The sequence below is a fragment of the Marmota marmota genome, unplaced genomic scaffold (assembly GCF_001458135.2).
Source record: "Marmota marmota marmota unplaced genomic scaffold, marMar, whole genome shotgun sequence".
Lineage (NCBI taxonomy): Eukaryota > Metazoa > Chordata > Mammalia > Rodentia > Sciuridae > Marmota > Marmota marmota.
Window position 1 is genome coordinate 41010480 of NW_026000037.1, and position 25355 is coordinate 41035834.

The window sequence follows — 25355 nt, forward strand, 5'->3', positions numbered from 1 at the left end:
TCTACATACAAGACCAGCCAAGATAAGCAGGAAAATTAGGAAATCTTTCATGGCTGGCTTTCTGACATATGTCAAGGTGATTAAATTTTTCTGCTTTTTGTTTTTGCTTCCTTTAGTGTGTAATACACACACACACACACATATATATGTAAGAAAATCGGAATATATGTATATAGTATAAATGTATTACTATATATTTGTGTTATATGTATATGCCGCTTACTGTGTGTGTGTGTATAATATATTTATATATATATATATATATAAATGCTTAATTCCTTAAGGTGTCATAAAACCAGAATGCCCAAATAATTCACATTAAGAACAAAACAATTCAGCACTGAGCTATATCTGCAGCCTTTTTTATTTTTTATATTGAGACAGGATCTTGCTAAGTTGCCAAGGGTGGCCTTGAATTTGCTATCCTCCCACTTCAACCTCCCGAGTTGCTGGGATTACAGGCATGCAACTGTGGGATTCTTAAAACAGTCCATCAAGACTGATAAACACGTGTCATGGTAAAACCTTAAGTGCTGCCAGTATAATTGTCTTTGTTTAAATAGTATAGTTTTATTTTAAAATATGTCTTCTTCATGAGCTAGTAGTTTTATTTTTAGACTTCCAGTAATTTAATCTTAGGACATCATTGAGTCCCCAAAGGTTTTTCCACTTCCTACTGTAATTAAATACTGGCTGTTATTAATTTGAATTGGCAGCCTATAAAACAGGCACCATGCCTCTAATAATTGGCAGTATGATGTGGACATGGAAATTTTGGAATTTGGAATTGTGGAAGAAGGAAAGTCATGCGCTGGGGGAGCTGAAATACCATCAGCAAGAATATTAGTTCTCTAATAACAAATTACTGGATACAGTGGTTTAAAACAACTGGGTATTATTATCTTATAGTTTTGTAGTTGATAAGTGTGTCACAAGTTAACTGGCTCAAATCGTGGTCCCCTCCTGGCTCCATTCATTTTGAAAGCTCTGAGGGAGAATCACTGCTCTGTCATTTCTGAGAGGCCGTCTGCAGCCCTTGTCTTCTGGGTCCTTCCTCCGTCTTCAGAGCCAACATTGATGATCAAGTTCTTCTCACATAGCATCACTATGACTTCTCCCACCACCCTAAGCTATTTTTTTGCATTGTGGTAAAATATACATAGCATAAAGATAACCACTTTGACCAGTTTCAAGTATACAATTCAATGTCATGAATGCATTCAAATATCATACAACCATCACTCTACACATTTCCAGTTTTTTCAACACACCAAACACAACTTTGTATTTGTCAAATAGTAATCCTGTTCTTCATTCCTCCGTGTCATTGGTAACCTATTTTTTGTCTGATTTTTGCCTATTCTAGATATTTCAAGTAAGTGGAATCATACAGTATTTGTCCTTTCTGGTTTCTTTCATTTAGCATATCTTTATGGTTCATCCATGTTGTCTTTTACTCCTTTTAATGGCTGAAAATATGCCTTTGTATGTATATGCCACATTTTGTTATCCATTCATCTACTTTTGGACCCTTGGGTTGTTTCTATCTTTGGGCTGTTCTGAATATTGCTGTTATAAGTATTGCTGCTATAGTGTTTCTTTGAATTTGTTTTCAGTTCTTTGGGTATATTTGGTCATCTGTTGAGTCTATCTTTAACTCTTTAAAGAAGCAATACACCTTTTTCCATAGTGGGTATACCTCATTACATTCATAAAAGTAATTTTTGAGGATTCTACTTTCTCTATATCTTCCCCAGTGCTTCTTTTTCTTTTATAAAAGATTGTTTTTACACTTCTTTTAAGGATCTGTGTGAGTTTGTTGGTCCCACCCAAGTAATCTAGGAATATCTCCCCATTTTAAGATTCTTTTTAAAAAAGTATATTTTTAAAATTGTAGATGGATACAGTACCTTCACCATTTTTAATCTATCTGGTCACCTGTAAAAGACAGAAGAGCTAAAATATAATAATCATACCATCCAGCTCTGTACTTCTCCGTCACACAGAAGTTATATAATCACAAAGAAGTTATGTGGTCAAAAAGTATAGATTTATATGTTTAATTATAAAAAAGTTACATAAAAGAGTCAATTTGTATCTCATTCAATATGTAGAAAAAGAAAGCCTTCTAAGAAAACTGTGTGGAATCAAAATTGTGAATGGGAGATAAGAGGCCTCATTCTCAAGAAAAGTCAGCTTTCCAGTCAGATTTTATTTTATAGAGGTAACTAGATTAGGGAGACTCATTTCTCCCTTTGTGGCTTTGCTGACCACAGTGAATGATATTAATACCTTTGATGATTTAATAAAAATAGCAGTGACAATGAAAGATGACTGACTGTGATGATTCATTTTGGGGAGCTATTTGGTTGGCTGCCTGAGTCCTGTGCCAGGAAAGAAACTGAACACATTTTAGCAGCTTCCTTGAGGCTAGGAAGATGTTCAAACTTAGATGCCAGGTAGTTGCCTAGACCATTGAATATAGGTCATGGGAGGAGACAGCTTTTGAGTGAGTTAACACAAGGGTGGGCATGTGTTGACTGCCAACCACACTTCTGCTGCCCTCCTCTGTTGCAATTTTAAAGCAAACTCAGGAGAATTGGTACATCACTCAGGACCAAGTGACTTGACCTGTTCTGCTGATAATGATGTAAGCTGAACACAGTAATGTGGGAAGAATTAATGGGAAGATTTGTTTGGTTGCTTTTTATTTTTATGCATTGTAGTTGTATACAGTGGTGGGATTTGTTACGTATTCATCCATACATACAATATAACAATATATTTTGGCCAGTATCATTCCCCAGTAGTTCCTTTTCCCCTTCCTGCCTCCCTCCCCTAGTCCCTTTCCTCTACATTTTTGATCTCTCTTTGATTTTTTTTTAAATTTTACTTACACATAGTAGTTGGGTTCATTTTGACAAAATCATACATGCTTGGAATTTAATTTTAATCCCAAGAATAAAGGGGAAACCCTTTTTTCTCCCTTCTTTCCTCCCCAATTCTCCTTCCTCTAGTGATCTTCCCTTTGCTTGTTTGTTTTTGATTCATGCTTTTACATATACATAAAGGTGGAATTCTCTGTGGTATATTCATACATGCTTATGACGTGATTTTGTTCAAGACATTCCATATTTCCTCACCTTTCCATCCCTCTTCTCTCCCTCTTGATCTCTTTCTTTTACTTCACTGATCTTCCCTATATCTTTATGATATCCTACCTCCTCTCCTCCACTTTCTTTCCCTTTTGTTTTTCCACATATGAGACAAAGCATTGGCCCCTTGATTTTTTTTTTTTACTCCCCAGTCTGGCTTATTTGACTGAGCATGATGTTCTCCAGTTCCATCCATTTACTGGCAAATGCCATAATTTCATTCTTTTTTATGGCTGAGTAATATTCCATTGCATACACGCGCGTGCGCGCGCGCACACACACACACACACACACACACAGTCTCTTCATCCATTAATTTATAACAGGTATCTGGGTTGATTCCATAATCTGGTTCTCGTGAATTGTGTTGCTATAAACATTGAGGTGACTATCTTACTATCAGTAAGCCAATTTTAGATCATTTGGAAATTTACCAAGGAGTGGGATACCTTGTCACATGGTGGCTCCATTTCTACTTTTTTAAAGGAATCTCCATGCGGCTTCCACAGTAGTTCTACTAATTTGCAGTCTCACTAACAATACTTGGGTGTACCTATTTGCAGTCTCACCAACCATACTCAGGTGTGCCTTTTCTTCCACATCCTCAGCAGCGTTTAATATTATTTGTGTTCTTTATAGTTGCTATTGACTAAAGTGACTTGAAATCTCAGTGTAGTTTTGATTTGCATTTCCCTCATTGCTAGAGACACTGAACATTTTTTCATGTATTGTTGGCCATTTGCATTTCGTATTTTGGGAAATATCTATTTAGTTCTTTTACCTATTGATTGATTGATTATGTTATTTGCTTATTGGTGTTAAGATTTTTGATTTCTGTATATGTTCTGGATATTAATCCCCTATCAGCTGATAAAGATTTTTTTCCCTTCTTTGTCACCTGGTTGCTTTAAGGACCCCTATAAAGGCTTTTTTTTTTTTTCCTTAAGATATTTCCTCAGCAGGTGACTTCTCACTGCCTCTTGAGTAACTTAAATTCTGGTCTGCCTTCACCTCACATGGTCTTATGTGTGCTTACAGCCCTCTCTTTTCTTTATTCATACCTTTGTTCACACCTTTATCTGCAATAATGAAAGGTAGAATGAATAATCTCTCACGTGCTGAGGGATTTCCATGTGCTTTCTTTTATGGGCATTGTCTAGCTTCTTTTTTCTCAGACTCCACAGGCAGGTAATATCATTATTATTGTCCCCATCACCACCATCACGAACCCTTTCATTACACCAGTTGAGAAGCAGATTTAGTTGAAATAATTGACCCAAGATTATGCTGTTAATGGATGGTAGATATATAATTGCATCTCACAAATATGAATAGCCACTCTGTGCCATTCATTGCCCGTCTTTGCCCTCCTCCCCACACACCGAGGCCAAGCACAAAGCATGCCCTGCTTTACATAACAGAAATAACTGCCTTCCTCTGAAGCTGTCATCTGAAGCGCTGTGTTTTGGATTGGTGAATTTACCTTTTCTCTTGCTTCATTGAGTCTTCATCAAAGCCTGAGTTTAACCCACATTTGTCTCTGCACCTTGATTTGATTGTTGTCAGGGTTTATTAAGTGTTTTGTGACTTGCTGCCATGTCTTGCTGTCTACTTTTAGCCTGGCCATTTTGTTGTCATTTACATTTTTTAAGTTCTTTGAAGTTTGTATTGAAATGTCGGTATTTTATCTGAAAATATCAGTAGCCTAAATAATACCATACACTTTCACCTTTACATGCTGATTACTCTGTCTCTGAGTATTCAGGTTTAATTGTCAGATTGCTTAATTCAGACAAGTCAGATTTTTAGAAGGGTTTCAGCTTTTGTGCCATGGAAAAAGGGTGATCAGCCCTGTCGTTTGAGACCTTGCTTGCCCCCTATCTCATGCATAGAGGAGTTACTTACCCCTCTTGACCTTCACTTTCCTTTCTGTTAAGTGGAGATGATAATGCCTACGTGTCAGGATTATAAGACAAATTAAATTGGATCATGCATGCAAAGAGCGTAAGTGCCTGAGATCTCTCAGACCATCATTAAATGTATGTCTTACTGATTTTGAGCCTTCTCTTTGATTCTGACCTGATTCTCTGACCTTCAGATTTGTATTACATATATTAGCTTTTTGACTCTGGATTATTCATTAAATTGGCTTTTTGATTTAAATATTGTGCTTCCTCATCACCAGTAGTAAGTGGTAGTCAGGGTTAGAATCTAGTGAGCCCAATTTCAGCGCCTACCTAATAAAGTCTTGCCCTACACTGTCCTTACAGAACTCTAAGATGGTCTAATTTATTGTAGCTTGGAACTTGTACAATCTAGAAAATAGATAATTAGTGTCCACTAATCTTTTCAACTCAAATATCATATATCTTCAGTGGGACTTTGGCAGGACTGGTGTGCAACAATGTTATGATTAAATTCTTTCATATGCCTACAGTGCAGATGTTCTGGCACGTGGTCAAAGTCCAGTAAATGTTAGATGGGTGATGGATCACAACAAGAAAAAGAGAGTCCTGTCTCACAGATATCCCTAAGTTTGGGTGAAGTAGAGCTGTCACTGTGTTAGGAAAACTTGGAAATTGATTTACATTTTCAGCCAAATAGAAGAGCAGACCATTTTTATACAGGGAGCAAAGGGATTTGGAGACAGAGCCAATATTTTTCTCAGAAAATAACTTGGACTCTTGTGCATTACCTGTGTAAACATTTAGCTTAGACTCTAGAGTCCTGCCTTTTATAGCACAAAAGGAATGAGTTTACTCTAAAGAAATTTTGGAGCAGTTATGACCAGCTAATCACAACATCCCTGAACTTCAGACAGGCCTCTGCGGAGTGTCTGATTTTAAATAGAACTGCTTCCTCCTAGTCCCTGTAGAATTAAGCTGTATAGTGTACACCTGAGCAGCTCAGAGTATTGACTCATGAAAGGAGTTATTTGAGATGCTTGGTGAATGATTACCAAGTATAGTTTTAGTTCTGATGTACTGATGTTGAGCTACTTTTCCTGGCAATAACCAGTTATCAGGCTCAAAATCATTTCCTAAGGCTCTTCTTTAGGGAAATATATATCTTTCTTCTGACCCCCACAATCATGTACATGCCTACATGCTTGACTGTCCGCCTGGGCATCTCATCGTCATCGCAGACCCAGACAGGGCTACCGGGAAATCTTATTCTTTCCCACCTTCTCAAGATTTATGCTGCCTTTTCTTGGGTATCCTTTTGATAAAATGGACTCCTGTGTACCTAGTAACTCAAGCTGGATATGTCACTAGGCATTATATTGGGATTTAACTCAGGGACACTTGACCACTGAGTCACATCCCCAGCCCTATTTTGTATTTAATTTAGAGATAGGGTCTCACTGAATTGCTTAGCGCCTCACTTCTTGCAGCCCTTAGGCCTCACCAGCGAGTTTCACATAGTATTTCTCTTATCTATCCACTTTTCTTCATTTGATATGCCACCAGCCTCATCCAACCCACCGACATTCACTTGAATTCCTGACCTGGCCCCTTCATGGCCTCTCTGCTTCCACTCTTGCTATGTAACCACTCCTCTGTGTAGCACCTTTGTAAAACAGTGTGCTTGTGTTAAGTCCCTATTTAAAAGCTTTCAGTGGCTTCCCATTGCACTTCAGACGAAAATCAAAATTATTGACCTTGACCTGCATGTCTTGGCATGATATGGCTTTGATTCACGTGTCCAAATTCATCTTTCTCTCATTCTTTCTCTTTTGCTTTCTTTTTGGCCAAACTGGTTTTCTTTGTGTTCTCTGAAAGCACCAACTTTTTTCTTGCCTGAATCTCCAATATTTTTGTCTGCCCAGCATGCTTTTGTCCACTCTTGACTTGACGGACTCCTCCTCCTTCATTAGGATTCATATTAATTGCTACTTTTTCCCTAAGTGTCCTTTCCCAATCCTCTAATTTAAACCTACAGTCTAATAACCTCTCTCAAGATTTGCCAGAATTTAAAAACCTCTGCCCTTTGTGTGTCTAGTTTCCCCTGTGTCACCCAGCATGGCACAGAATGCTTGTGAAGGAACAGTGCTTCATGACCATTTGTTGAATGGAAGATTGTTTAATCAAAATGAAAGTTGGGGTTGGGGATATATCTTAATTGGTAGAGTACTTACCTTGCATGCACAAGGCCCTGAGTTCAATCCCTAGCGTGTGTGCACGCGCGCACATGCACGTACACACACACACACACACACACAACCCAGAAAGTTGGTCTAGAAGGAGCATCTTACTTTTTTTGCTTTGCCACAGAAGAACTTGATGGTACTTTTACAGCATGTCCTTGGGAATCTAACAGACTTAAGTGTTGGTCCTACTGCTGATCTTTGCATCCTTAATCAAGTTCTCCCGGGTCTGTTTCCCCATCTATTAAATGGAGAAAGAAAGTTTTATCTATCTCATATTCTTATGAAATAGAATATTAAGCAAGGTTCTATATTTACAATGCCTAATATAGTGCTTTGATACCTTGTAGGAGTTCAGGCATTCTTATTTCCTTCATATCTCAAGAAATTAATAAGGAATCAAGGAAAAGAAAACTCATTTAACTTACCTTGTTTCTATTTTCTGCATAATCATACTGAGAGGTACTAACCTGAGGGTCAAAACTGGTATAAGGGGAAAAAGTCCATCTCCAGGGTGAAATAAGCAAAGGTAGACTGGTTATTTAACAGTAAATAATATTCCATCCCTAAAAGATACACATGGAATTCTCTTTTGCCTTATTCCAGGTTGTTGAATAATACTGTTGGTTGTTGTTTAATACTGTTAAATTGTTATAACTAATAAATGTAAGTAGGTGTTTTCTATTCTGGTTTAAGTAGATATTCCATGGAGACAGATTATATGAAAGTGTTTTTCCTATTTAGATATTTTTGTATCTAAGAAGCCTTAGGAGTACCATTGAAAACTCTGGAGTCCAAAGCTGTTCAACTGATATTCTCAGCTTTGGGGGTAATTTAAAAATTAAATATTTGGAAAACAGATTATTAGTTTTAAAATATGACAGATTAGATTCAAATTAATAGCTGTAGATCGATTCAAGGCATACCAATCTGAACATTAGATTTAACCTAGGCAGTTTCTCTTAAATTCAATCTATCAAAATCATCAAGTTGAATTTGCCATTAAGTTAGAGTAGTTCACCTACTTTTGCCTCTATTAAATTTGTTTTGCCCTTTGACATGCAATAGTAACCAGGCTAAGGGAGCTGTTTCACTATAGGCCATGTCCTTGAGAGAGCTGGGGTGTTGAATATTAAAAGATCAAGACCTTTGCTTTTGTCTACTAAAATATTGATCTAAATCAGGATCTGCATTGTAGTTGATCCATATGTTTAAATTGCTGGTGCCAGAGCATGGGCCAGACAATTAATATTCATAATACATTAATTAACTACTTAGCTAAGTTGTTTAGAGCATGGGAACTTTGGGGTAGCCAAGGGAACAGATTGGAATTCCTTTTGGGGCTCCCTCACCCTTCCTTGTTCTGTTGTCACAAATATCTTAGCTCAGACTCAAGCTTAAGGATCTTGAAAATGCATATGATTGGTCATTTGAACATAGATTCATAACACATGAATGTGTAGGAAAATTCATGAGCAGCACTACAGAAGATGAGTTAACAGAGGGGTTGTATGAATGCTGATGTGAGGACATTTCATTCGGCTCAGGGTCAGTCACTCATCTGCAAACTCAACTTCATACACCAGTGTAGCTGACCTAAGAATTAAGGTCGCTAATATTTACATGTCTTGAAGGACAGAAAACAATTCTGTTGTCATTTTCAAAAATTCATTTTTTTTTTTACTCCTTGTTCATCAAAGTGAGTAAAAAGTTGATGCTATTGGTGGTTCTGGTCATTTGAGTTTTATTTTAGAGCTTTCTGTGCCTGGTGGCACCATAGTGCTTTAAGAAGAAATTGAGAAGTTACCTTCTGAAGAACCACTTCTGCCCTTTTTGTGGAGTCCAAAGGGAGGCTGATGTGATATGAAGAAACAAAGCATCACCTTTGCTGAAATGCAAGTCTGATGGTTAAGAGCAGACCATCTCACAGGACTTCAGAGCTTCCTTCCGCCATCAAACCAGTTCGATGTTTAATGACTTCTGCAGGGTGTTTTAACTGAATCAGTTACTACTAGGAAATGAAAGTCTGTCACTGAAGGGCCACAGTGTAGTCTTTGCTCTGCTTACCTGTTATTTACTGACAGACCTTTTTCCTTTTTTTTTTTTTTTCTTTTTACAGAATGCTATGAACCTACCTCCTGACAAAGCCAGGTTACTGCGTCAATATGACAATGAGAAAAAATGGGAACTGATTTGTGACCAGGTAAGAAACAGTTATGCTTTTATCAAGAAAATAAGTGATGATGCCAATATTCTACATTAAAACCATAATCTTATGGGGGAAAAAAAAAAAGCCAGAAGAGACCACAGTTCTCTCCTGTACACACTTGGACTTTTCCCAGGTGATGCATGGTTTTCTAGTTTTTGATTCCTTGCCTTCCTGTTTCTTATCACCAAAGGAGAAGCTAAAAAATGACTTTTTTTTTCATTATTTTAATTCTCTCATTTATTTGTTTTTGGAATTGTTTTTGAACCCAGGGTTGCTTTACCACTGAGCTACATTGCCAGCCCTTATTATATTTTATTTTGAGGCAGGGTCTCTCCAAGCTCCTGAGGCCGGCCTCAAACTTGCCATTCTCCTGTATCAACCTCCTGATTCACTGTGATTCAGGTGTGTGCCGCTGCACCCAGTTCTCATTTATTTTTAAATATTTTGCAGTTTGATGTTCAGGGAAAGCTGGTCAAGTGGGCAACCAAATTCAGATGATCTCTTTCTCCTATAACAGTTTATGCTGCTCTAATTATATGGGTTCTCTAAGTTTTTTGCCTTCATATTTCTGTAAATTGATGGATGTGAAAAGGTGAATTGTTTATAAAGAAACATTATTTAGACTGATAAAACTATTTCAGATTTTAGCCATTATCTAGGTATTCTTGTTTATTCATTACCACATTATAAAAAATTTGGACTCTTTAGAGGAATGTAAAATATAACATAGGCAGTGAAATTCTTCCTTTGCCTTTCCCCTCCAAATTTTAGTCCTTTATTAAAGATTCATTGGTAAGACTTAGAAGTCTCTCCTTTAATTTTTTTTTTTTTTTTTTTAAAGCAAGATCACTTTCTAAAGCGGGGTAAGCCTAATGCTATGGGGATAAAGTGTGGCAAGGGATGAGAGGGATTTTCTGTCAGTCATAGGCAGAGAGTCCCTCTTCCCTACAAAGTAGATGCCTACAGTTCACATAAAGCTTCTGAAGCATGCCTGGGAACTTGGTTTACCTTAGTTCTTAAAGACAAAACAACCAACAGCCAACCAGTAAAGGGATGGTGATAAAACCGCCTTCTTCCCTCCATGCTGTGCATGAACACCCAGAGTAGGCAGTAGCTGAAGAGGAAGACGCTGATGCACAAGAAACAATCTGTGAAATCTAGCTCTATTTGAGACTTAGTATCTATTGAGTGTTAGCTAAACCTGTTATTGCAAGTAAGGTGATTTTTATAATGGTAAAAAGATTGTAGAGATAATTAATATTAGAGAAATGTAATCACATAAATAAGGGAAGTATAAGGGGGGAGTGAAAAAGTCTCAACTATGGCCACCTAGGAGAGTGAAGGAGTGCAGTGGGAAATGTAGGCTGCTTCCCCATGGTCCTCTGTGGGCCCTGTGAGGGGCAGACCTTTCTCTCCCTTCCTCCCTTGCACAGACACATTCACCTGCTCCTTTCTGTCTTTATTGAATTATTAATTTTTACATCCCAAGTGCCAGAAAGGAATGATGGAAAGCTCCTAACAGCTGCATTCTTCTCTCAGACCAAAAATATCTTCATAGGGTTGATGCTCGGCTTTAGGGGTTCTTAAGGCTAAGGAAGGAGCAGTTGGGTATCTAAGTTTCTGATTTTCAAATCCTCAAAGTCCACACGTTGTTATTGCCCTTAAATGTCACTATGCCAGGGCATGGAGAACTTTTCTACTTCATCTGTTCCTCTTTGACAGTCCTGTCACATGTTAGAGGCCCCACACTGAAGTGACTTTGTCAGCTCTGAGGCATCATTTGTTAATAATAGTTAAAAAATAACAATTATTTATTGCAAATAGCCAGCATTTAGTAAGCAAGTTATCTTAAGGTCTTTGTGTTTAGTATTCAAAGCAGCCACACTTATTTGTATTTCCATTTGGCATAGGGGAAAACTGAGACTTGGAGATTATTTTCCAAAGGTCACATAGCTATTAATTGGTAAAGTGCACAGGTTATCTGATTCTGGACAATGAGCAGATTTGGGGTTTAATGCTCTCAACCCTGCCCTCTTCTGCCCTCCTCATAAGCTGCCAGTAGTATATTGATTCTGAGTAGTATACTAAGAATCAATAAAAATAAAGTTTCCCTTCTCTGTCTTGCATTTTGGCATGCTTTTGTGAAAAGGAGAGAAAGCTGGGAGGTGTATCTCGGGTGCTGAGCTTACCTACCCACATTACCACTATGATAAACCATCATTTTTGGATAATGGTATGTCTTTGTGAAAATGATGGCCAGCAGAAAATTGAACTTTTTGTCACATATGGGTAACCCATGGGTATGTCACTTACATGACTATCATTGGCCCTTTAATGCTTGTGAGGGAAAAGTCAAAAACCTTGAGCTGAAAGCATTCATAATGGCAACCATGGTGCAAGGATTTTATTACCATTTATCTCCTCTGTTATATACATGAACCATGTCATATATTTTTTGGTACCTAAGGTAGATCTGTCTATGGTGTCTAACTAATAGACATCTAAAATACATTTATAATTATGATTCCATTTATAGAAAATGTCTAGAACAATCTGTAGAGATGGAGAGTAGATTAGTCATTGCTGAGGACTAGGAGGGGGCATGAGGAGCCACTGCTGACGTGTGTCAGGTTTTCTTTTTGGCGTGATGCAAAAATTCTTAAAGTACACAGTGGTGATACCTGCATAGCTATGTGCACATACTAAAATTATATATTTTTAATGTGGATTTGGGGAATGTAAATTATCTCAATTAAAATAAAGATATTTACTTTTATCATAATCAGGGATAGGGAACAAAAAATAGGAAAAAAATTTAAGAGAAATAATGAAATGTTTGTGTGTATGTGTTTTTTTTTTTTATTCCAATTGGAACAAACTAATTATAAAAAGACTTTATGGGAAAATTAGGAAAATTTGATTAGTGACTAAGAGGATTCCAAGAAATTATTGTTTGAGTCTGTTGAGTTTGATTTTAGCTTGTGATTATTTAAGGACCTGCCCTTATATTTTAAAAAAGGCATATTGATGTAGAGTTAAAATTATATGCCTAAGGCTTTCTTTAAAATACTTCCTCAAAGGAGGAACAAAAAAGGGATAGATAAAGGAAATCTGAAAAAGTCTCTGTAATTAATAAATCTTGATTTTTGAGATATGTGGAGTATAATATATTTTCAATTTCTGTGTATATTTGAGAATTCATTATATCTGTAAATTTTAAATAAATAAAGGTATTTGCTTCTTAATAATCTTTGTTTTCTTTTTAAGATGATTTTTATTTTCTTTTTTATAAAATATAATTAATATTAACACCCTTAACTTGTTTATAGGATTGGAGGTGATGGATGTAAAGTACATGGACTAATACTTGGCATAGAGTAGGCACTTCATAAATTATGTGGCTGCTTCTGCTACTGATGAAGAACCCTAATATCAAATATTATGATCATTACTTTTATTTTCATCTTGTTCTCAAAAGATTCAGGAACATTTACTGTATTGAAACTATCATCCATTGTTACTCAGATATACTTTATGGTATTAATGTTGTATGACACTGTCAAGAAAAGCCTTAGCTATAGATTTTTGGTCTGAGAAATTTTCAGGGCAAGTCTTGGTTGTAAAGTTTTAAAACAGTGACTGTGGGGTGTCATTGACATCTAACATATGAAACACCCTCGGCACTTCATGCTTTGTGCACAAATAACAATTTTATTTTTTTAAGAAAATAAATCTAGATATTTTATTTGTCATTATAGTATGTGTGCTTTAGGCTAGGAGCACTAAGTAAGAGGTAATACTAAGGAAACGTATTTTCAAAGGAAGTATGTGAATACTAGTGTTGGAAGACCTATGGAGAAAATTTGAGGTGTCATTTCCATGAAAAATTATCATACAGACACTATGAATCATGCAATTAGTCACACTTCTTCTTTTTCCCCTTAGCTGCTAGAAGGCTTAGAGGCAAATTTGTGGCCTACCCTGACCAACTCTACAGTATTTTAATGATATGTGTTTGTTTACCAACCTCATTCATGGCTTTATCTAATTTTTTTCTGCCCAGATTTCCTTTTCACATTGCTTTCCTTACCAGAAAAAATCATGGATAAAGTTGTAAACTTTTGTAAGTCATCTTTTTGAGCAAATTAAATATAAGATACATGTCAGCATTACTGTTGAACAAAGATTATATTTCTTTGATAACCTAAAATTTTCTCTATACTGGCGACCTTGTGTAAGGTGGTACTCTGAATCTGCTCAGCTTTCCTAAGAAAGTAAATATGGGAGTGGGAAAATAAGTGCTTTAAAAAAAAAGGGTGGGGATGGGGTTATAACTCAGTGGAGCGCTTGCCTAGCACATATGAGGCACTGGGTTTGATCCTCAGCACCACATATAAATAAATGAAATAAAGGTCCATTTGTGTCCATCTACAAATTAAAAAAAATAATAAAGTATTTATCAAGATTTAACTTAGGAAAAGCAATAGAGTTATCTGCAACTCATCCTTTAATTTGTTATACCAACATTTTCATACTCATTTTGAAAGTATTTAAAAAAAAAATACGTCTCTTTCAAGAGTTAGTTCCTTTACGGTATGAATTGTGTGGCATTTGTTTGTGTACCTCCAGCAACTTCCTTAGTGCCTCAAACAATGCTTATTGAAAGTATGTTGAGCCAAAGAGATAATGTTTAAATGATGTGTATGTTCAGGAGCAATGGAGAAGCAAGCTAGCATTATTGGCACAGATGGCAGAAAAGAGGGGAGAGGTTTAGTAGGTGGCCTGGGAGACTAACTACAGGTTTACTGTTTCTTTATTCCTCTTGCCCTCTTGGTGTAGTTTGCTTGTGCTTAGTGAAACTAAACTTCATTGCTTAATTCTACAAAGTCCTTTAACCAGAGGAAGGGTTCCTGGTGTAGTATCAAGGAGTCTACTTATTTTGTATTTTTGGAGGAGAGCTCTCTCTCTACCTTCCCCTGGCCAACTGAAAAACCTGGCTACAGGCTTGGTGAAATAGTTGTGACTCCAATTTTTTGGCTGATATCAGGAGCAAGATAGAAATTTTTGTCTTTTTAAAATTGTGTTAACATATACATAATATAAAGTTTACCATTGTAACCATTTTAAGTGTATAATTCAATGGTATTAAGTACATTCATATTGAAGATAAAAAATTTTAAGATGACTTATTCTGATGGTATAGATTTCATAAATTTTACCTCAGATTTAATTAAGATGGAATCCCAAAGAATTTTTTCCTTTGATACTGGTTATTGAATGCAGGATTCTTCACTACTGAACTACTTCCCCAGCTCTCATCCTCCCTACCCTGCCTTTTTAAAAAATTTTGAAACATGGTCTTACTAAATTGCTGAGGTTGACTTTCAATTTGTGATCTTCCTGCCTCATTATTTGGAGTTGCTGTGATTACAGGCAGGTATTGCCATCCCTGGCCCGAGGAACAATATTTCAGCAGTGACTTAGTGCTTTCCTAAACCACTGCAAAATATAAAGATGATCTGAGTCAGGCACAGTGGCACATGCCTGTAATCTCAGCACCTTGGGAGGCTGAGGCAGGAGGATTGCAAATTCAAAGCCAGCCTCAGCAACTTGGATGCCATCTTTAAATAACATATAAAAAGGGCTGGGGAAATAGCTCAGTGGTTAAGTGAGCCTGGTTTCAATCCCCAGTACAAAAAAAAAAAAAAAAAAAAAAAAAAAGTGATCTTGAGTGTCTAGTGGGTCTCAAGGGTTATGGGACTATGGGAGATAGTCTTAACTCTGGGTAAATGGAGCCACAGTGGGGGATCTCCCTGCTGGATTTTGGATGATGCATACCTGAGTATCTATTTATAGACTCAAAAAAATGGGCAGGGTTCCCATAAGGACCTAATTTCAAGGACTGTGTAGGATCACCAATGTAAATTTTATAGTAGCCTGCAATAGAAAACTGGAAATGCTAAGTTCCTTTAGTAACTGCAAGCAAAACCCCACAAGCTGCCCATCAATAAGAGGGCTCTTGCAGTCACATTTATGTCTATGGAAAGAAAGAAGTCACTTGCCATTACTCATGCATTGATTTTCTGGGCAGACCCTATGCTAAACCTTTTGGGTTTGGGGCATTGGTAGTTTCTCACAGGTGAGAGCTCTTAGCACAGTGTTTACTATGGGTAAATGCTATATTTAGGGAGTTCAGAGATCCTGGATGAACTTAGACTTCCAGATCATTATATCTGATGGGTTATTAGAGGTCACTTCTTCCAACCCATTTTGATTTTATTTTTTCTATTGGGAAAGTTAAGACATCTTGTCAAACAAAATTTTAATTGAGCATATGAAATAAAGTAAAAATCCTTTTGTCGTTTCTACCTACCTGTTCTCTGGCTCCCTTATTTGGTAGGTGATAACAGTGTGATTCATAGTATGCATGACTAGGTCAATGTCAGGGTCCACAAAGGTGAGATGAGAGCAGCTGCTTCCAAGCCGATCGAAAGCCCTTTTAGTTGTTCACTGAACAGGCACCTGGAAACAATTCACTGAAGCAAAGATGTTACATGTTGTGGATAAAGGGAAGTCACTAAAGTTTCTCTCTCTAGGTGGTTTCTCTAGGTGATTTGGGGGAGGGGGAAAACTACAGAACTTCCCCGTGGGGAAGGAGCTTGGTTCATAACTGTACATCTGCTGGATGATCAAGTGTAAGTGTTAGAGAATTCAGGACACTTGAGATGACTGTTGCTCATGTATGTAGATTCCATGAATGTATAATGCAGTCCAGAAACTGTGAGGGGTGCTATACCTAAGCGAAGTTAGAAAGCTTCTGGGACTATGGGTGCTGATGGAGTATCTTCAACATGGCCCACCTTGCCTCTTAATGGCTGGATATTGCTTTGCGTTGTACCTTTGGGAAAGGGATTGGGAGAGAGTAAAGAGATGGGAATCTGACTTTTCTTCACTTGTACAGAGTAATGTGGGAGAGTGAAGAATTTTCAGGAATTGTACCCACTTAGGTTCCTGAGTGAGGCACTTCAGGGAGATCAGATTACAGCCCTCAAGGCTTGGCATGAGTGTTCTTCCACGGAAGGGCTCCTGCTGCCACTCAGCCAGGCTGAGTCAGTCTGGTGGCGCTAAGATGCTACATTGTTAAGATACTTCATTGTTAAGATACTTCTTTATGGTGAGAACTGATCATTTGTCCTTTTCAATCCAACTGAACCATACCATGTGAAAGTTTTTAATCATTAAGAATAATTATATTTTCAGGTGTGGTGGCTCATGCCCGTTATCCCAGTGACTTGGGAGGCTGAGGCAGAAGGATCATAAGTTTGAGACCAGTGGTGAGACCCTGTCTCAAAATAAAGTGTAAAAAGGGGTGGGAATGTAGTTCAAGTGGCCCTGGATTCAGTCTGGGTATATAGTTCATTAAAGTGCATGCTTAGCATTTGCACAACCCTGGCTTTCAATCCTCAGTATTGCTAGAAAGAAAGAGAAATGTTTTTCTTTTCTTTTTTTTTTTAAACCCTTCACTTGTTTCCTTTTGCTATTTCTTAAAAAGGGAGTTACTTATTGAATAACTTTCATCAAATAGTTAAGCAAATTTGTCACTAGAATAATATTTCCTAAATAAAAAAGAGCAAATATATCTGAATTTTTTTTTTGACGTTCATGTTTTCATGAACCACTTAGAACTCTTCTCTGGCAAGTAACCAAATATTGCTGATCATTTTTTTTCCTGTGGCCCATCAGATTCTTTGTGAAGAGTGCCTGTCCGTGGAGCACCAGTGATAATAAATGAGTAGTGATTCTATGGGGTTTTTATAGCCTCCTTTAGTGCAAGTGGCTGCTATGTTAATCATTTGAGCAAGCATATGGAGAGCGGAGATATTGGACAAGTTAAAGGAAATGATAATGATGCCAGCAGATTTCCCCTTCTCCTTGCTTCCAGATGCCCAGCTTAATCTGCTTTTAGCCCCTATCCCCAAATTCCAGGCTTTGATTCTACATTTAGCTACACTTTGTTCTCTCTTTTTTTTTTTTACTCTCAGCTGTTGGGATAGCCAATAGCCATCACCCCCTATTCCTCCTGCTACCCTTTTGCCTACTGACATTTTTACTATAATATTATTTGATATTAAATTGTTTTACATTTTTACTATATTGTCTTAATTCCAGGATATGTTGGAATGTTATTTATTTATTTGCATTACTGGGGATTGAATCCAGAGGCTCTCTACCACTGAGCTACCTCCCTAGCCTTTTTTATTTTTTATTTTGAGACAGGGTCTCTAGGTTGCCCAGATTGGTCTCAAACTTGAAATTTTCCTACTTTAGCCTCCTGAGTTGATGGAATTAAAAGGTGTGCAACCACTGTGTCTGGGTTTGTATTCATTAACAGTGTTTTTTTGGGGGTGGTGGTAGTGATGGTGGTGAGTGGAGTGTATGTGTGATCTGTTTAATTCCATTCAAAGTATATCTTTCAACCCTTGGAGTTTTTCCTCTTATTTTGTTGTCTGGTCTTTACTATCTTTATTTTGGCTTTTGGATTAGTTAGATTTTTTTCATTTGGTATTTTGTTTTCCAGTTTATCTTTTTTCTTCAAATTCATTATATACCTTAAAATTAAGAATTTTCTATCCAAATAATGTTATGATTAAAATTAATAATAATTCCTTAACATATTATATTGCTCAGTTCATATTTCCCAGCTTTCTTTATGATGTTCTTTGTATCTGGATTGTTTAAATAAGAAAATAGCACAGGAGCAGTCACACATTGCGTCTGGATATTTAAGTCTCTTTTAATCTAGACAGCCTTTTGTTTGTGATGCTCTTATAATTGAGATGCCAGACAAACCCTCTTGTAGGACATTTTCACTTTCTACATTTACCCATTTGTTTCCCAGGGGTGAATGAACTCCTGAATTTTATGTCAGCTTAAATAGTTAAATTTAAGGCATGTTAGATGGATGTTGAATATCTTTGTGAAGAATATCATAGGAGACAGAAATGTCTGATGGTTTCACCTATACATAAGATCATTCAATTCATTAGGGGAAATCTGATCACTGCATTCTATATTGTGTTTTCATCTTACGATGGGAAAGAATCTGTATAGTATTACTTCATTACCTATCAACTTGGTGCCTAATGGTTTTAATACCAATTGATAATCTTTGGCTGGAGTGTTTCATTAGGAGTTACGAAAACAATGATTTCCTAATTTTCTTTTTCTTCTGCATTAAGATAGGAACTGAAACTTTCAACTGGGTCTTGGTTTATTCTAGAATATAATTATTCCTAGATTACTTTATTTCAGTTGCCATTTTTCAAAGTATTTGAATAATTGCCTCAAAAGGTGACCAATGAGTTTTCTGATATGTTAGAGTTTCACTGTGCATTTGATGGATTTTCTAAGTCATTGTGAATCTATACATTAATCTTGAGGCTTTATTATCAATTCTTTGACCTGTGGGAATACCTTCTTGTTGACTTTCTGTGTCTTTCTGACATTATCCTTGAAAGCTCATTTTATGCTAAAAATATCTCTTTGGTTAAACGTGCGCTTTCCTTGCACCACAACCAGAGTAAGTCATTTCTTCAAGAAGCCCTGTTTTTATTGGGGGATGATATTGGAGATAAGAATGTGAGAGTAGCAGGCCATCATAGCTGCTGGGAAAATTTGGTTCTCAGAGTTTACACTCTGAAAATACATAACTAAAATAGTGAGTTCGTGGACTGATGATATAGCTCAGTGGTAGAGTGCTTGCCTAGTATTCATGAGGCTCTGGGTTCCATCCCCAGTGCTCCCCAAAACAAAACAAATATATAATAGCATAAGATTATACATTATTAGTTCATACTGATCTATTCAAATCAAGTTTTATTATTACTCAGATTTTATACAAATTTTTTCTACATGAAATATGATTCCTAATATTGATGGACTTGTCTTTTCCAACAACATAAAAAAGCTTTAAAAAATAACAATACCAGTATAATTACCACCTAAAACACTACTAAAATTGCTGAATGACATATAAAAATGTGTTTTGTGTGTTCCAGAATTATCTGTTTTGCTAGATCAAAGCAACAGAAATGTGCTGGACGTGGTGGCATATCCTTGTTATCCAAGTGACTCAGGAGACTGAGGCAGGAGTATCATAAGTTTGGGGCTAGCCTGGGCAACTTAGAGAGAACTCATTTCAAAATAAGAAATACAAAGGACTGGGAGTACTAGAGTGTTAGAGTCTCACTGGGTTCAATCCCAGTACTAGAAGAAAAGAAGAAAAAAGAAAATAATTATGTGTTTTCTTGCAGTTTGGAAATCAGAAACCTGAATTCAGGGGGTTAGCTGAGCCCTGTTCCTTCCAAGGCTTGTAAGGGAGAAACCTTGTTAGCCAGTCCAGCTTCAGGTGGTTTTAAGTAATTCCTTGGATGTTGGTTACATAAATTTAATCTTTGCCTTCATCTTTGCATGAAATCTCCTCTCGTTCCCATGTCTATTTCTTTTCTTCTTTTGTCTTGTGTAAGGCCACTTACTGTGAATTTAAAACTTACATGGATAATCCAGGATGAGATTCTTAAATTCATTAAATCTGCAAAGACCAGCCCCTTTTTGCAAATATGGTCATGTTCACTGGTTTAGAGATTAGGATAGAACATACCACTCTAACCTGCTATAGTGCCAAATGTATAAGGATTCACATAGTAAGGTTTTTATTTACATAAGAATCTAGTTGGAGGCTGTTGGTCATGAAGGATAGAAATTCTACAGTCAAGGACCCAGGTGAGGTTCTTTTCAACAAGTAGCTTTTTCTTTACTCTGAGACTGTCTTCAATTAGTGAGAGATAAAAATGCAGGTACACACCTGGGATGACACCTGGGCCAGGCTTGGGAGGAGCATACAATTATCTACAGTCACATTCTGTTGACTTGTCCTGCACAGGAGGATGAGAAATGCAGACTAGGTGAAGGCCCAGGAGGAACAACACTTTTAATAAACTGCAGTTGCTAGTCTCTGTCCCGATGACCAATTTTGGTTTGTTCAATTTTTTTTTCAGGTTGTGTATTCACATAAAACCTTAATATTCAGACTTACTTTTACTTAAATATTCATTTATTCATTGGATAGGCAGTTACTTGTATACACTGGGGACAGCAAATAGTGAGAAGAGAGTATGTGGACCAAAGTTTTCCCAAAACAGGTACCTCATATGAACACTTTGAATTGAGAAAAGGCTCCAGATTGTTGCTAGTTCCAATTCATTTTTACTGAGTTCCAGCAATGTGCCAGGTGAGGATTGACTATGGATCTTAGTGATTTTTGCCAAACTTTAGGGGGAAAAAAAGATACTTTTGTCTCTTGGCTACTTTTGCTTGAGATTTTAAACAGACTGTTTCCTTTTCTTGAGGTCTCCAGACCTGAGGATTGACTTAATTGTTACTGGAAAGAAGAAAAGTTTCTTTTTGTTTCCTTCCTGAAAGTAGTTCTCCTTCCATTAGGACTCATTCCAGGCCTCCAGTTCCTTCAGCACTGGAATAGCAGTCAAAGAAGCAGATGCCAGCTTCCTAAATGTTGAGCTTTTTGGGTTTTAATATTTCTGGAGTCCTGGAAAATTGAATTTGAACTTAGAAATGAATTTACATCTTTCCTCTTTAGAGCAGGGGGAAAAGATGCTGGCCTACCTCACAGAGTCTAGGCTGATAAGTTGGCCCAAAGAGGAGGCTATAAAATGATTCCTTTCTAAACTTTTGTCTTCGACAAGCTGATACAACTGCTTGTCAAAAGTGCTATTTGGCATCCATTGCCAGAGCTAGATGCTGAGGACTCAATCTGAGAGTTTTAGGTTCCCTTTGTCATAGTGAACGTCACATTGACTTCCTTCCTATCTGGTTATCCAAGTGGAATTATAGACTCTTCCACTCTTTGAAGCAAGTTAATTACCTGAGCTGGTTTAGATTAAATGATCATGTGGTGTGAAATAAACTTTATTAGACAAACATCTTTTATAAACTCAGGGACAATGTTTCAGGAAATGGAGAATTATATAGCAATTGAATGGACACGGGTTAGACCAAGATTGACCTTCAACCTCATCTTTGAGAAAGTGATTCATAATAAACAAACTTAAGGCATGCTAGCTAAGAATTTCTAGCAGGTAATACAAATACTACTTGTTTAATGCTTGGAATTTAACTCAATCTTTACTGTGGAAGGCTATTTTTGTTTACTGGCCCCCCCCCCCAAATAACTTTGTTGTTCAGCTAATAGTTGTGTTGATACTACAACAGTTGCCTAATTCTGAAAATTTTTATGTTTAAAAAAACTATAATCGTTTGGAAATTAAAAAAAAAAAATGGCAGTGGAGGACCTAGATCATCATGTGATATGGCTTCTTTATCAGTCATTTAAATGACTTATTCATCTTGCATGAGTATTTTGAAATGTCCAGTATATAGCTCTTGCACAGACTTTATTAAATTTATCCCCAAGGATTTCATGATTTTGATTGCTATTTTAAGTGAGATATATTTAAAAAATTTGTTTAGTTATTGATGGGCTTTTATTTTTTATTTATTAATATGTGGTGATAAGGATCGAATCCAGTGCCTCGCACATGCTAGGCAAGTGCTCTACCACTGAGCTACAATCCCAGCCCATTAAGTGATATTTTTGAAGTGTAAGTTTCTTGTGTTTTTTAATAGCCCGTCTTACCACTTCATTTATCCCTTCATGAAGAAAAGTGGTTTATGTTGTATCATTGCATTGATTAAAACCTAGTTCCATGGTTGAACATTGTATTATGGCTTCTTTACTGTAAGCAACAACCATCAATAAATGTTGAAGCTTAGTATTCTTAGCTTGTCTCTTATGTTTAAATCTGTACCTTAAGTAAAGTATAACAAGTAGTGAGGGCAAGACTAAGATCTGACTAAGAATAACTTATCCCTCTTTTCAATTGTTCTGCTCACAAGTCTTTATTTACATGTGTCAGACACTAACTTCAGTGTAAGGTACCTTCCTTTACTGCCTCAATGCTATCTGCTTTAAAGTTTCACAAATATAAATTATGCTCTGAATAAATATTCCAAGTAATCGATTGAGGAAGCACTTATTGAAATTGTGAGAATTGTACCCATGTGTTTCCACACAGTTTGAATCGGGGCAAATGAAGTTTTAGAAAAGCCAATTAGTATGACTATAACATGGAAAGTAGTTCTTAAAATAGGAGCTTAGCATGTTTTCAAATTCTACAGTGAAAAATTTTAGTGCTGTCATCTAAATTGTGAAAAACCTAATGGTTTCTACAGGAAATATAATTTCACAAAAGGCTTATTCTGTCTTTTTGTTTTTTCCTTTTTCCCTGATCAGGATCAGAAATATTATTCATTCTCTCCACCAACCAATGTTTTATTTCATGATACATGATTATCTCTGGAGACTTAAAGATGTTCAGTAATTTATTCTCATTCAGAAGGCATTCCCAAGTAAGATTCCTGGGATATGTAACAAATATGGGGGAGAGGGTTTCATGTTGACATTTTCAGATGAATAAACAAGATGTGTTTATATCTCATAGTTTTACATTTGTGTTTGTTTGGCACTGGGTATGGAACCCAGAGCCTCATATAGGCAAGTGCTCTACCACTGTGCTATACCTCCAGCTGTACACTTTGTATTTGCTGTTGTCCAGCTGGGCGAAATAACTGGGAGATGACAAGCAACTTGAAGGTTGAAGCGGGAACTACTTTATTGCGAGTGAACTCAGTGGGAACTGAGCGGGAACTCAAAGTAGCGGGTACCCTAGGTAGCAGGCACCGCCTTTCTGCCAGACTGCAGAGGCACATATACCCAACTAATTACACACAGCTTAACTTAATTAACATAAACTAGATACAGTAGTCAGTCATTAAGGAATCCTTATCATCTTAATGGCTCGCTGTCGTTGGCTCAGAAACCACTCCTCCTAGCAAACTGCCAGGCGCCATCTTAACTTGGTTGTGGCCCTCATCAGTATTTTTATGGGAAGAGTGTTCTCCAGAAAGTTTGCAAAATTTTCATGGAGGCACAGACTAAAACTATTGTTTTATATTGTAAGTCTGTTTCTTTAAGCAGAATTGAAAATATTCCTAAGTCTTTGCTTGCCAAGCATATGCACATTTTCTTTGTAGATTAAAGAGGGGGATTCAGCAATCCAAAGAAGGAAGTACAGTGTAAAGCCATAATTAATAAGCATTAGTATTCAGGAGAACTGTTTGGGGAATATAAGAAAATGCAGATTCCTGGCTACGTAATGGATTGGATCAAGAGAACTTTCAGTTTAATAAGCATCCTTAATTGCTTTAGAGGCAGGTCTTTGAGATAGTTTATACTTAAAAAAAAAAAAAAAAAGCCTAAAAGAATGGAAATCTTTGCTTATTGAGAGAGGGACGAGGAAAGACCTTACAAATTATCCTAGAGATACCCATACCAGTTGGACATTTCATTACTCTATCTGGTTCTTAGATCTTCAGTAATAACAACATCTATTCCTTATTGAACACCTGCTGTGTGGCAAGCACTTGTGGTGGTTCATATTTTGCTTTGAACTACATGAGATAGAAAACAACCTTATTGGTCTGACTTCCTTTATCACAAGATCAACAAATTCAATGAAAACACTTTTTAAAGTGGTTAAAATGGTGAACTCTGAGTGGGAGTAAAGAAGCCTAATTAATATTACATATTAGAAAATGAGTTATGGAATGTTTTGATCAGGAAAGACTATTGAACTAGAAAAAACTCTTGCTAGTCTAAATAAAGGAAATCGTTTGGAAAAGTCTCTTCAAAAGTTATTTTCAGTCTGGGAGCTGTAATGGAACACTTGGAAAGCCATCTTCTTCTCCCTGACTAGGAAAATGATTTCATATTCAGAGTTGAAGAATGCTTCAAAGCTCTCCAAGAAACTGGCCTAGGAATGAATCTGACATGCTGATTTTTCAAGTCTAATCTAGTGCAGAAACGGCCAGCTTTTCAGCTGGGAACGGAGAAAGGAGAGTTCTACAGTATTAACTGGATGTTTTTCTACTAGTCAGAATTCCTGATTGACTCCCAGTTGTCTGTCCTAGACTGAGTGGCCTGTTGTTTGACATGCACTCTTGTCAGTTCTAACTCACCATTTAGCTTCTTTTTGCCATTTCTGTTCATAAATAGTATTCCTGAAACCCAGCTAAACCCCTTGAAGTTACTAGCACATGCCCTGTGCTTCTCTGCCTTTGTTCTTAGGTTCCCTCATCTGGAAAACTCTTGTCTCCTTCCTCTTACACTGTTCTGGGGTATCTATATGCTGCCATCCCTTCACAATTCGATTCAAAAGCCATTTTCTCCAGGGAGATTGCTTTGATCATCTCAGTTGGAGAGAAGCTCACCTTTCTTTGAACTTCCAGAGGATCACATATGGTTCTTATCATATTGTACTTTGTGGTATAGCTATGTCTATAGTGTCACACAGATAAGATTTAATGCTTTGGAAAATTGAATTTATTTCTTTTTTTGCTTTTTACACATAGTCTTGAATAATGTGTTCTGGATGAGTGAAAGGATAAAATGACAAAAACCATTTTCCCAAAATTTGGTATTATTCATGCCAGTGCCTGAAAATAGGGGTCCTAAATGTGGTAGCATTATTCAAAATGTTCAGGGGTGGGGTCTTGTTTGGTAGAATGTTTTTATCCATTAGTAACCACAGGAACCTCCCCTGAACAGTAGCACAGCTGGGCTGGCACTGGTTTCCTTTGGTAGTTGTTTTGCAAATTAGAATCCCATCAGAACTTGCCCATGGCCGCCTATTGCAATTAATAGGTAGAG

General features: G+C 36.9%; 1 protein-coding gene across 8 annotated transcripts in view; it reads left to right on the plus strand.

The window, feature by feature from the left end:
• Positions 1–25355, plus strand: part of Fmnl2 (formin like 2) — a 284823-nt gene that overhangs the window by 152125 nt on the left and 107343 nt on the right. For all 8 annotated transcript variants that reach the window (XM_048812271.1, XM_048812267.1, XM_048812274.1 and 5 more), the window contains exon 2: positions 9422–9505. In XM_048812271.1, coding sequence (XP_048668228.1) covers positions 9422–9505 — 84 coding nt within the window. The remainder of the gene's footprint in view (positions 1–9421; positions 9506–25355) is intronic.